The 11344-nt window shown below is 40.5% G+C and overlaps 1 protein-coding gene across 1 annotated transcript in view; it reads right to left on the reverse strand.

Annotated features, from left to right (window-relative positions):
* Window positions 1–594: 594 nt before the first annotated feature.
* SCGN (secretagogin, EF-hand calcium binding protein) overlaps window positions 595–11344 on the reverse strand; it is a 73620-nt gene continuing 62870 nt past the window's right edge. Inside the window, exons 9-11 of the mRNA XM_069094939.1 lie at window positions 10476–10535; window positions 6872–6940; window positions 595–1231 (exon numbers count right to left, since the gene is read on the reverse strand). Coding sequence (XP_068951040.1) covers window positions 1103–1231; window positions 6872–6940; window positions 10476–10535 — 258 coding nt within the window. The 3' untranslated portion in view covers window positions 595–1102. The remainder of the gene's footprint in view (window positions 1232–6871; window positions 6941–10475; window positions 10536–11344) is intronic.

Consider the following 11344-nt stretch of genomic DNA (forward strand, 5'->3'; position numbering starts at 1 on the left):
TTAGGCTAGTGGTAACCAAGAAATAAGGTCAATGCATTCTCCCGATGACCAGAGACCTTTAGTGAGACTGACAGGGTCTCTTAAACTTACTAGACAGTACATCTTTTGGATTTTTCCTGACAAAGGTAAGTGGGTTGGCCTTCAGATATGGATTGTTATACCCCTCTCTGGCACTTAAGGGATGTAAATTGCTTGATGGGTATCCAACCTCCTCTAGTGATTTTGGCTACAAAACAAAACCATCCCACTCAGGATCTACCCCCATCCCCTTTAGCCTTCCTCTTGGAGACTAAGTCATCCCCAATCTTGCCTTTAGTTTCTGCTCCTTTTGAATTAGTCTGAGATCTGGGGTTTGAAAAAATGGAGACTAGGATGGGATACAGTGTAATATTGGCTATTCAAAAATACAGCATAACATTAATTTTCTTCAGTTTATCACAGCTTCAGGTCCAGTGAGGCTTCAAGGAAGAGAACCTTGTGGCTAGAGTTTTGCCAGGACTCAGGCTTCTCTATTCAGATTTTCCCTCATTGCCCATGGGGTCTGAAGGGCTCTGGGTCCAGTGTATAAAACACACCATGAGACACAAGCACCAATGATGGTGACTTTTCTTTTTAATCTAATTCCAGGGTTTATTTTCACTTCCAATTCTATTTGCACAAATGACAGCACAGACATTTACACAGCACATGAATTTAATCTTCACAGGAAGCCAGGGATGCCTGACAGGTTTGCGTAAAGGGACAAACAGCCAATGCTCAGGAAATACCTCCCCCAGAACTGAGTGTGTGATAGCGAGATGGCCGGGAAGGCAGTCATTGTGGGTCAGATGGATCTCATGGCAGGCAGGAAAGTTTTGTCTCTCTGAAACTGATTTATAAAAGTGAGAGCAATTCTTTGGATGACTTCCCTCCAAGGGCTGGACAATTGCCTCATCCTTGCAAGGAAGGCCCTCTTGACATCTCCCTTTCCTTCAGCTCTCTACTACTCTTGAACTTTTATGGGAAGAATTACATGAGATCTACTCAAATACTGTAAGCAGAGATTAGATACTAAGGCTGACAAACAAATACACCCAGAGCACAGAACCAAGGTCACTGACAATTAGGGGCTGACTTTTAAACCGAGACACAAGGCCAGCTCAGACTTCTGAATTTTCCCATCCTTGTTCATATCGCAGTGACAGAGCAAAATCTCTCGAAACTTATCCAAGTCCACCCCACTGATGCTGGGCTAGAGAACAAGAAAATAAAATGATCGTTAGAAAAACTGATAGGATCCATAGTACCTTCAGGGATGCAAGCTGGGAACTGGTCCCAAAGCATCCTGAAAAGAGCTAGGATATGGCAGGAAGCTGTACATTTTGAGGGACTGCTCTAACTGCTTCTGATGCAAACAGGTTCATTCCCAAGTGCATCCCTCCAGGTGATGGGCTCACATCTCCACTTCATTTTCCAAACTTTCCCAGAAGCTCTGCCTTACTAGCCATAGTCACACACCTTCGAACAGGGGTGGGGTGGGGTGGAGTGGAGGAGGTGGGGGTGGGAGAACTCAGCCAGGCTGGTGGTGATTATGAATTATGAATTCAGCCTTGTGGCATTGCTGGAAAAAGACCTGGTTGATTACTTCCCTGTGGGAGGTTTTGTGCCTCTGGCAGCAAAAACAAAAAAAGGTCATTACAATTCTCTGAATGAATGAAAGGCTAGCTCAAACATTAAGTTGTTCCAGGAAAAAAAGCAGAAATGATCCTAGGGGATATTTTAGGGACCAAAATGCCATTATGATGTTTTAGTAGCTAGGGAAGTGTTTTAAACTCCGAGAAGCATTGTTTAGGGTGTGGATGTTCAAGAGAAAGGGCCAGATTCACGTTATAACAGAGACAGAAGAGTTAATAAAGAAAGTCTTGTGGGAATGGGGCATATATTACGGTAGGTACCTGAAAGGGAGAGGAAGAGGATATTAGAATGGCACTGGGATATCCTGAAAGGGGAGTTTGCCTATTCAAACATTTTTGAGGGCTGGCTTTGTCTCTATGGCTTATAAGCAATAGGATAGCAGCTGGGTATTGAAGGAACTTGTAGGTGTGATTACTGAGTCTTTGAGAAAATAGGTAAAATGGAAGAGATGACATCTGACTGGAAATGCAAAACAGAGGGTTGATTTTCAAAGATGTAAAAAAAGATAAATATTTTCAATTTTAGGCTAGCAAGTTTGATGTCAATTCCTGACAAAATTTTAGACTGTATTATTATAAGGATTGCTGGTTGGATACTTAGAAAGCGAAGTGGTAGATCACTATGATACGAACACAACATGCCCAACTAAACTTATTTCCTTTTTTTGATGATATTAGTAACCTGGTTGCTTAGGGCAAACTATGGTCTGTGGACCAAATCTGACATACTGCCTATTTTTGTGTGGTTCAGGATCTAAAAAATGTTTTTTATATTTATAAATAATAATTACTTTTAAATATGGTACTTTAAGACACATTATAATAATTATTTAAATAATTATTTTAAAAATAGTATATAACAATTATTTTAAAATGCAAAAAACATTCTTATTTCATAGGCTGTACCAAAATAGATGGTAGGCCAGCTCTGGCCCCCAGTCATAGTTTGCCCCCTCCTGACTTAATGGAATGCTGTAGACATAGTGCACCTGGATTTCAGCAAGGCATTGAGGGCTGATTGAAGGTACTGGAGTTGTTAAACTGGAAAAATGAAGACCTGTATTTCAAGTCCAGGGTCTCCTTTATTATGCTGTTTCCTTTATGTGACTTTGGACATGTAAGTCACTTTGTCAGCCTATTCTCTCACTTTTATGATGAAGGGTCAGTCTAGATGGCTTTTGCAGTCCCTTTCAGCTCTAAGCTATGAAGAACACACCTTGGCAGTCTCTTGCTCATTTGTACTACAGGCTTTGCAACTGACTTTGACCAAAAGTTAAGTCAACAGGCAATTTTTTTGGGGGGAAGGGTCACCATCATTTTAAATGATACTGATCTTTGGTGTTTCACTAGTTAGGCATTGGACTATTCCCCTCTCCTCCTACCAAAATGTCTCTATGATGAATTACAAACAGAAAGGAAATCCCATTTTATACTAGAAACAAAATCACCAGAGCCTTGGTTTTTCCGCTAGAAACTACATAGAGTTGAAAATTTCACATGCAACATCTTATACGACAGACTGAAAACCCAACCTTTGACCCAGGGTTGCACTCCTTGCTCAGCCCTGAGGCCAGGTAGATGCCCAGGGTCATAATACTGACAATCTGCTCCAGTGCGCCCTGGGTAAGAATCTTGGTGAACTAACCCAGAGGTGGTCTCTCCTTGTCCCAAGCTCCCTGAGTGAGCAACTGTGCACTAACATGTCTTATTTCCCTTTCCCTGGAGAAAAAAAAGTCCTCAGTAAGCAAATGAACTGTCCCCTATCATCATATAGTTGTTCCCCCCTCACACACACCAGTGAGAGCTCAACCTAGGAGCCGTGGTTCGAAGGCCTTTCTGGATAATAAAGCTGAAGGATCAGAGATGATGAGGCCCAGAGATGGGAGAGAATTTTGAGGAAGTTTGGATATTCCACTTTTCCTATGAGTTAGGGTTCCAAAGAGCCCTGCCCTAGAAACAGGGTTTTCACTTCAGGTTTTCTCCAGATTTAGAAGATGATTTATTTTCATGGGTCTCTCCCTTTTTCTTGACCCATGAGAGAAGAGGACTTATAGTGAGAGAAAACCAACACCAATTTCCCAGAGGCTCACTTTACCTGCTGGGTCTTAGTGTGCAGAGGATAGTGCCAAGTGATCACAGAATAGGAGAGAGGGACAGGCACTAGGCTCTGGTATAAATACATACGTGTGTGTGTGTGTGTGTGTGTGTGTGTGTGTACATAGACAAAAATGTCTCTGGAGTCTAGAAGGTTAGTCCAGGGAATCCGGCCCCAGTTCCCATTCTCATTCCTCCCTATGGCCTTCCTCCTTTATACTCCATCTGATCCCCTTTGTGGACAGAAGCTTCTCTATGTGCACAGCTCCTAGTCAGCTATGAGATCAGGGCTCTGCTCAGCAGTATGAGGGTGGAAAAAATGGACACAGTTTCAACAAACCAATTTAAAAATGCTTACTGTGTGCCTGGTTTACTGTGTGCTAAATGTTGGGTGCAAAGAGAGGCAAAAGCAATACCTATCCTCATGGAGCACACATTCTAATGGAAAAGACGACATATAAATAATTAGGTATGTACAGCAAACATGCAGAGTAGTTGGAAGGCAGTCTCAGAGGGGAAGGCGCTGGTGACTGGCGGGACCAGGAAAGATCTCATGCAAAAGGTGGAGGAAACCAGGGAAGCTAACAGGGAGAAGTGAGAGGAGAAAGAACACTGCAGACATGGGAGCACTCCAGCTCCTATGCTCAGGCATTTGCAAGTGAATGTAAGAGATGTTGCAGGGATAGCAAGGAGGCCAGTGTCGCTGGATCCCAGAGTGCATAGAACGAAGTGTTAGGTGGGAAGGGACCAGGTTACAAAGAGCTTTAAAGGTCAATTGAAAAAAGAAAGGAAAAAGAGAAAAGAGAAGGAAGAGAAAGAGGAAGAAAAAAAAGAGTGAATCTCAATCTCTTCCTTTGAATAATGAAGGGTGTATTCTAGATACACCTGGTTCTGGGCACCTCTAACATTCTCTGATTCCAAGATGAACAGAGAGAAGGAAAGGACTCAGTAGCAGCAACTCCATAGAAAAAGACTGACCAGAGCCAGGAGTCTCCTCATTGCTTCAAGATTAGGCATCACCATGGTTACTGAGGCCTGCTGGGCAAAAAAATGGGGAAATGACAGAGAAGCTTTTCTGCTCAATTGAGACCTAAAGTCTGGGAATAATTTCTATTCCTCAAGTTTGGGTTGAGACCAGAGGAAAAAAGGGAGATGCTGTCAATTGAATTACTTGGGCTGATAACTGCTTCCGTGGTTCCTGCTTGTTTCTTGGGTTTGCATTAGCTGGTGATGTATGACTCAGGCACATGGAGAATGCTTAGGAAAAATCAATTCTTTGAATGGAGGCTGTAAGCACCAGGCCTTGAAGGTCAGATAACTCCACAATTATCTAGCTTTCCCCAGCTGTGGAGGCAAACAGCCCATGGAGAAGACAAACTTGCCTGCCTAGTTTGTCCTACTGGAAGGGAGTTAATGCTCCCATCTGGCAGGGTTTTCTACAATGAAAATTTAAGGTGCACTAGGAAATGTCCTTTTTCTACTCTTGGATGTTCCATGGCATTCCAAGTAAATAAAGAAATATGTGTAACAACCAGGTACCATTATCCAAACAGCTAGCAAGCTTCCTGCATGAAAAGATGCCTGCAGAATTTCCATTGAGAGCATTACGTGGGGGTGAGAAATAAATCTAAGTGACTAGGTTTAATATTCATGATGAAACAATTGAGGAAAGTTAACAGAATTTATTGAAAATTGTTAAGTTTGACGCTGAGTGAGGAGAGCAGAACCAGGAGAACATTGTACACAATTACAGACACATTGTATCTGTGATGACTGACTTTGATAGGCTGGGCTCCTCTCACCATGCAAGGTTAGAAGACAACTCCAAAGGACTCATGATGGAAAAGGCTATTCACATCCAGAGAAAGAACTAGAGTCTGAATGCAGATTGAAGTAAACCACTTGCTCTCTCTCAGTTTTTTTTTTGTTTTGTTTTATTCTGTTCCTTCTTTCTTGTTGTTCATTCCATTAGTTTTAATTCTTCTTTTCAGCTTGACTAATGTTTAGTGTGAAGGTATGTGTAGAACCTATATCAGATTGCACACAACCATGGGGGAGGGGGAAGAAAGGGAGGGGGAAAAATTTGGAACTCAAGGGATTGTGGAACTGAATGTTGTAAACTAAAAGTAAATAAATAAATTTAATGTGGAAAAAAATAAAATTGCTAAGTTTGTAATAAAATAGAATTTTTTAAATGAAAGTTAAGTCAGTAAACCTAGTCTTGTTCCACAGAAGTGAAACAAAAGACCCTGCCCTTGCCAGCTCTGCTACTTCTTGCATTCCCACCCCCCCCATCCCCATCCCCATCCCTACACCCCATTTTAGTAGCAAAAGTATAGTTAACCCAGGTGGAGTCTGGGATTCTTTGGAGTAAAATCAGCCTACCATTGGTAACTATGCCTCCTTGGCTGCCAGTCTCTGTCGATTGCTAAGCAAATCTATCCCCAACAGCTTCCCACATTTTGTGTCTACGTTTCACCAAATAAAGGGAAAAGCTACAAATGAACATTTTAACTTCATCAGGGTAGATAAGTCAATCCAGTTTAATTTTGTTCCAACCTAGATTTCTGGATTTGTCTACCTAGGCTAGATTCACTGGATAATTGCCAGCTCTTAGCTTTACTTTGTCTTGGGGAAACATAACCTGAATTAAGATAACCAAGGCCACTTCAGTCTCCTAAAAGATAAACAGCTCTCCCTTACAAGAGGGAAGAGAAGCCCTTAGATTACTAATGGAATACAAATAAGTATATCTCTCAAAGAAAATTAAATTGAGAAATGTGACTCAAATTCTCTTGAGTACAAGGAAAGTATAACAGTCTCAAATATGGAAATATGTTCAAACAGCATAGTGTATCTATGATAAACTTGGCATTCTTTATGCAGACTCCAGAAGCTCACAGATTCCTTGTCATTTAAATAACAGATGGTTTTAAAAAGAGGTGAAAGTAGAATTTGGGGAGATGTCTTCGAATTTTTACTAAAAGTTAAATGATTAGCAGACAAATGTATCTGGTTGTTTTCTCTTGCATGAATGCTTAGAACTATGTAATTCTGGCAAAAGCCCAGGATAAGAAAAATCTACTTAGCCTCATTGAGATCACCTTGACAAGTTCCATCATATCTTTGACAAATCCATCGACTTCTGGGCCTTCCAAGGCTCCAGTTTTACTCTGAAAGAAAAAAAAAGTCCAAACAATTGAATGGAGTCAGAAAACACAAAAATAGACATGGCAGACAGGCCAAGGCAATAATCTTTTCAGTATGCCAATAGATTCCAGCTCTGCAGTTTTCTACTTTAGCTTTTTGTGTAAAACACTGATACACCACATGAAAATGATTAAAGAATTAATCCCAAATAAATCTTCTCCAACTAAATGGAAATTGTTCATCCTGAGTACTTGGCCTCTGCAGGCAGAGTTTGCATGAAATATGAATGAAAGAAATACATTGATTTATTTTTTTCCCTTTTCCAAATAGCAGAAACTCAAAGCACAAAGTATTTGCCACACATTTGTGCTGGTTGTATTAAGTCAATCAAGAGCCACAATATCATGTTTTTACTTAAAGAATGGCAAAGCATATAATTAGAAACAGAAGATCAAGAGAGATGGCACCAGAGGGGACATATTGGAGTATTTCAGCATGTTTTGAACATAAGCAGTCTTCTTTCCTTTTGCCCAACATATGTAGCACATAAACACATTTTTTCTTTTTAAATTTTAAGGGTAGGGAATTTATGGAAGGACACGTACAAGAGTCACACAGGATGAGAGCACATGGATGAGTTGCCATCTGGTCTCTTGGCAAGAAAACCCACGTCAGTGAGTCACATATTCACTAAAATATGCATATATGTATACCAAATGTACTCCAAATGCAAATATACCCTAAGTTTCTCCCACAAAGTTCTTATCATGAGAATTGTCAACACTCTTCTTCACAGTTTCTCTGACCACTGCCTCCCCTTCTATCATCTCCCATCCCACCTTCTTATCCCCCTACCCTTCTGTTTCCCTGTAGGGTAAAATAGATTTCTATACCCAATTGAGTATGTATGTTACTTTCCCTTTGAGCCAATTCCAATGAGAATAAGGTTCAAGTATTGTCTGCCAATCCCTGCCTTCCCATCCTCCCCTCCATTATAAAAGTTTTTTGTCTCTTTTATGTGAGAGAATTTGCCCCATTCTACCTCTCCCTTCCCCCTTCTCCCAGTACACCCCTCTTTCTCACTCCTTAATTTTTTTAAAAAATATTATCCCATTATGTCAATTCATACTTGTGCTCTCTGTCTATGTATACTCCTAACTATCCTAATAATGATAATATTCTTTGAAAATCTTCCCATACAGGAATTTAAACAGTTTAACCTTATTGAATCCTTTATAATCTCTCTTTGCTGAAGCTTAGGTAGGGTGCAAACCCAGGGACTATTGTTCCAAAATACCTCACTGTCTTTCAGCATCAGGGGTGTTTCTTCCAAGTCCTTCTCATTCTCCTCTGTGCCTTCCTCTTTACAATGTCCTTCTGCAGGCTCAAGAAAGCCAATCCTTTGTACTTAGTAGCCAATTTAGTCATTGTTATTTCCTCCCTCCAATTCAGGGCCCTAAAGATCATAGCATTGAAGACCTCGAAGTACTTTGGAGGCCATCTAGCCCATCCTCCTTCTTCCACCAGTGAGGAAACTGAGTTTCAGAGAGGTTAAGTTACTTGCCAAAATTGACCCAGATATTCAATTACAGAGATTGGATTCAAACCCAGGGCCCAAGATAACAAATTCAGCTCCATTTTCCAGAGCATCAGTCCCAAAGAGACAAGGAATTCTCATTTCAAGAAAGCTTTGGTGAGGAGAGCCAAGGAAGCCTGATTCAGGACTCAGACTATGTGCCCTATAGAATGCCCTTCGCAATGCGGCTTTTTGTTAAGCTTGCTCCTTGGGTCTTTTGATATGGGTTACACTTACAAGGATGTTACTTGAATTCTGAGATCGATAGGCTCTACCCCAGGATTTTAGTTAGAGAGCCAAAATATTTGATTCAGCACTCAGGTATCTTTGGTGGTCAATGTGATGTCTTATGATGATGGCGGCTTTGGCTTTGAAGTCTGCTCTCAATTGTATCCGTTTATGACTGCGGCTGCATTAGGAGGTACCTGAGGCCTAGATCAAAGGCTTTACCCTAAGACTTTAGTCTCCTAGATAACAAATGCTTATCAAATTATCTATTTTGTGCTACTTCCAGGATATAACAGACTAAGGTAATGATAAGAATACTCAAGTCCTATTCCTTTGTCTCATTGCTCTATAAAAACCTTGTCCTAAGAATCAATAAATGGAGTTCATGGTTCTTCCTTGAACTACCCACATGGTCTGGTCATTTCTTATTCACATCTCTGACCATGCTTAGTGCTGGATACTGAGCAGCCCACAGAACCTTGACTTCATTGTACCTAGAGTTAATATAGACATTTTCTGACATGCTACAAATGGGGGTCAAGAGAAAATGTTCGTTTTATATTTGGAAATGATAGAGCAAAAACATTTGAACATTAAATGTCTGAACTTTTTTTTTTAACCAGTAGATGGACATCAGCCACTAAGGATAATTACTGTCAAATATGGCATAAGCAGCACATTTGCAGATTCATTGTATATTTCAACCATGGAATTAAAACTCAGTAGGAAATAAGGGGAAATGTGTCTTAACAAGTTCATATCTACATTCTTCTCCCCTTGACCTTGTTTCAAAATGTCTCTCCTATGGGGCGGTTAGGTGGTGCAGTGAATAGATCACCAGCCCTGGAGTCAGGAAACACAACACAAAAACTAGCCATGTGACCTTGGGCAAGTCACTTAACCCCAATTGCCCTCCAAAAAGCCAAAAAAAAAAATTTCTCTCCTGTTTCACTCATCCAAATCCTTCTAGTAAAAAGCAGACACAAGTCAGTAGCCCAGGTTCCCCCCCTCCTGAGTAGTAAGTTTGAGGTCAGCAATGTGTTTATGATATTAATATGAGGGGTCAGTTGCATGTATTTTATTCAGTATCACATAGCTTTTTTTTCTTTTGGAGCTAACCTATAATTTAAATGGCATAGAGAACTCTCAGTGAGGAAATATCACTAATACAAATCAGCTGCTTCTTAGCAACCTACAGTATTAGTTTTCTGGGTCACTAAAGGTTGAGTGACTCATCCAGGGTCCTACAACCATTATGTATCAGAGATAGAACTTGAACTCAGGTCTTCCTGACTGAGGCCAGTTCTCAGTGCATTAAAATGAGCTGCCTCTCTAGATAGTCATTATAACTACAAAATAATACATTTTAAAAATCTTCCTCCTGAATCAATTTAAACTAAGTGATTTCAAAAATTTTAAGATTGATGATTTTTTTCTTTTTGCTTTAGATGATGGACAAAACCCACTTTTAGAAAATAATATGTTTATAGACTGCCATTTCTAGTTTGTTTTCCCTAATAGCAGTAGGCATGGAGTTGTGGGTAAACCTTAGAGGAAACAAAAAATCTTGCAGCCAGAATTTCCCATGTATCCAAAGGGTGTGAAATCCCTGTACTAGCAGCTAGAATGATATTTAATTGAGTGGCTGTAAAATTTTCTAACCTCAAGAATCCCAAAAGTTTATCTGAAGAGTCTCAAACTGAAACTCTAATTCAAAAGTCTCAAAAGTATAACACAAAGAACAAGGTACTTACAACATCATAATGGGCAAAGATTTTCTCAAAATCCCTTTTTCTTTCTTCAGTAGTACAAGCCTGGGAGGGAGGGAAATTACTTCAGGGACAATTCAAGATGTCCAAAATAGAATTCATTATCTTCCCTCTACCCCAACAATCCTCTCTTCTGAACTTTCCTCTACTCCTAGGCTAGAAATCTTCACTGTCACCCCACATATAGAATCTATTGGCAAATCTTGTTTCTACTTTCACAATAACTCTCATGTATGTTCCCTCTTCTATACTCATGTGACCTTAGGCTGGACCCTCATACCCTCTCACCTGGACTACTCTTAATTGGTCTCCCCACCTTTAATCTCTTCCCTCTCCAATCCAACTCAGCTGCCAGAGGGATTTTTTTCTAAAATGCAGTTCTAGTCATATCACCCTGCACCTCTGTTCTACAAGGGAGCTTCATGGTGTTCTATTACTTTCAGGAACAAATAGCAGCTCCTCTGTCTGGTACTTAAAGGTCTCCATAACACAGTCTCTTTTTTCCATTCTAGCCTCACGCCTTGATCCTTTCCACCTACAATGCTGGTTACAATGACCTGTTTGCTGCTCCTCAAACACGTCACCTCCTATCTGTGAACTTTTGCACTGGCAGTCTGTCTCCCATGCTTGGAAAGCTTTGCTCCCTTTCTTCTCCCTTTGTTCTCCTTCCTTCCTTCCTTCCCTTCCTCTATCCATCATCCCTCCTTTCTCTCTCTTTTTCTTTCCTTCCTTCCTACCTTTTCACTCTTTCCTCCTTCCTTCCTCTCTCCCTCCCTTCCTCCCTCTTCTGTTTTCTCTTTCTTTCTTTTTCTTTCTTTCTTTCTTTCTTTCTTTCTTTCTTTCTTTCTTTCTTT

The sequence above is a fragment of the Petaurus breviceps genome, unplaced genomic scaffold (assembly GCF_028583685.1).
Source record: "Petaurus breviceps papuanus isolate PSGF00001 unplaced genomic scaffold, PetGlider_PUasm1.0 224, whole genome shotgun sequence".
Lineage (NCBI taxonomy): Eukaryota > Metazoa > Chordata > Mammalia > Diprotodontia > Petauridae > Petaurus > Petaurus breviceps.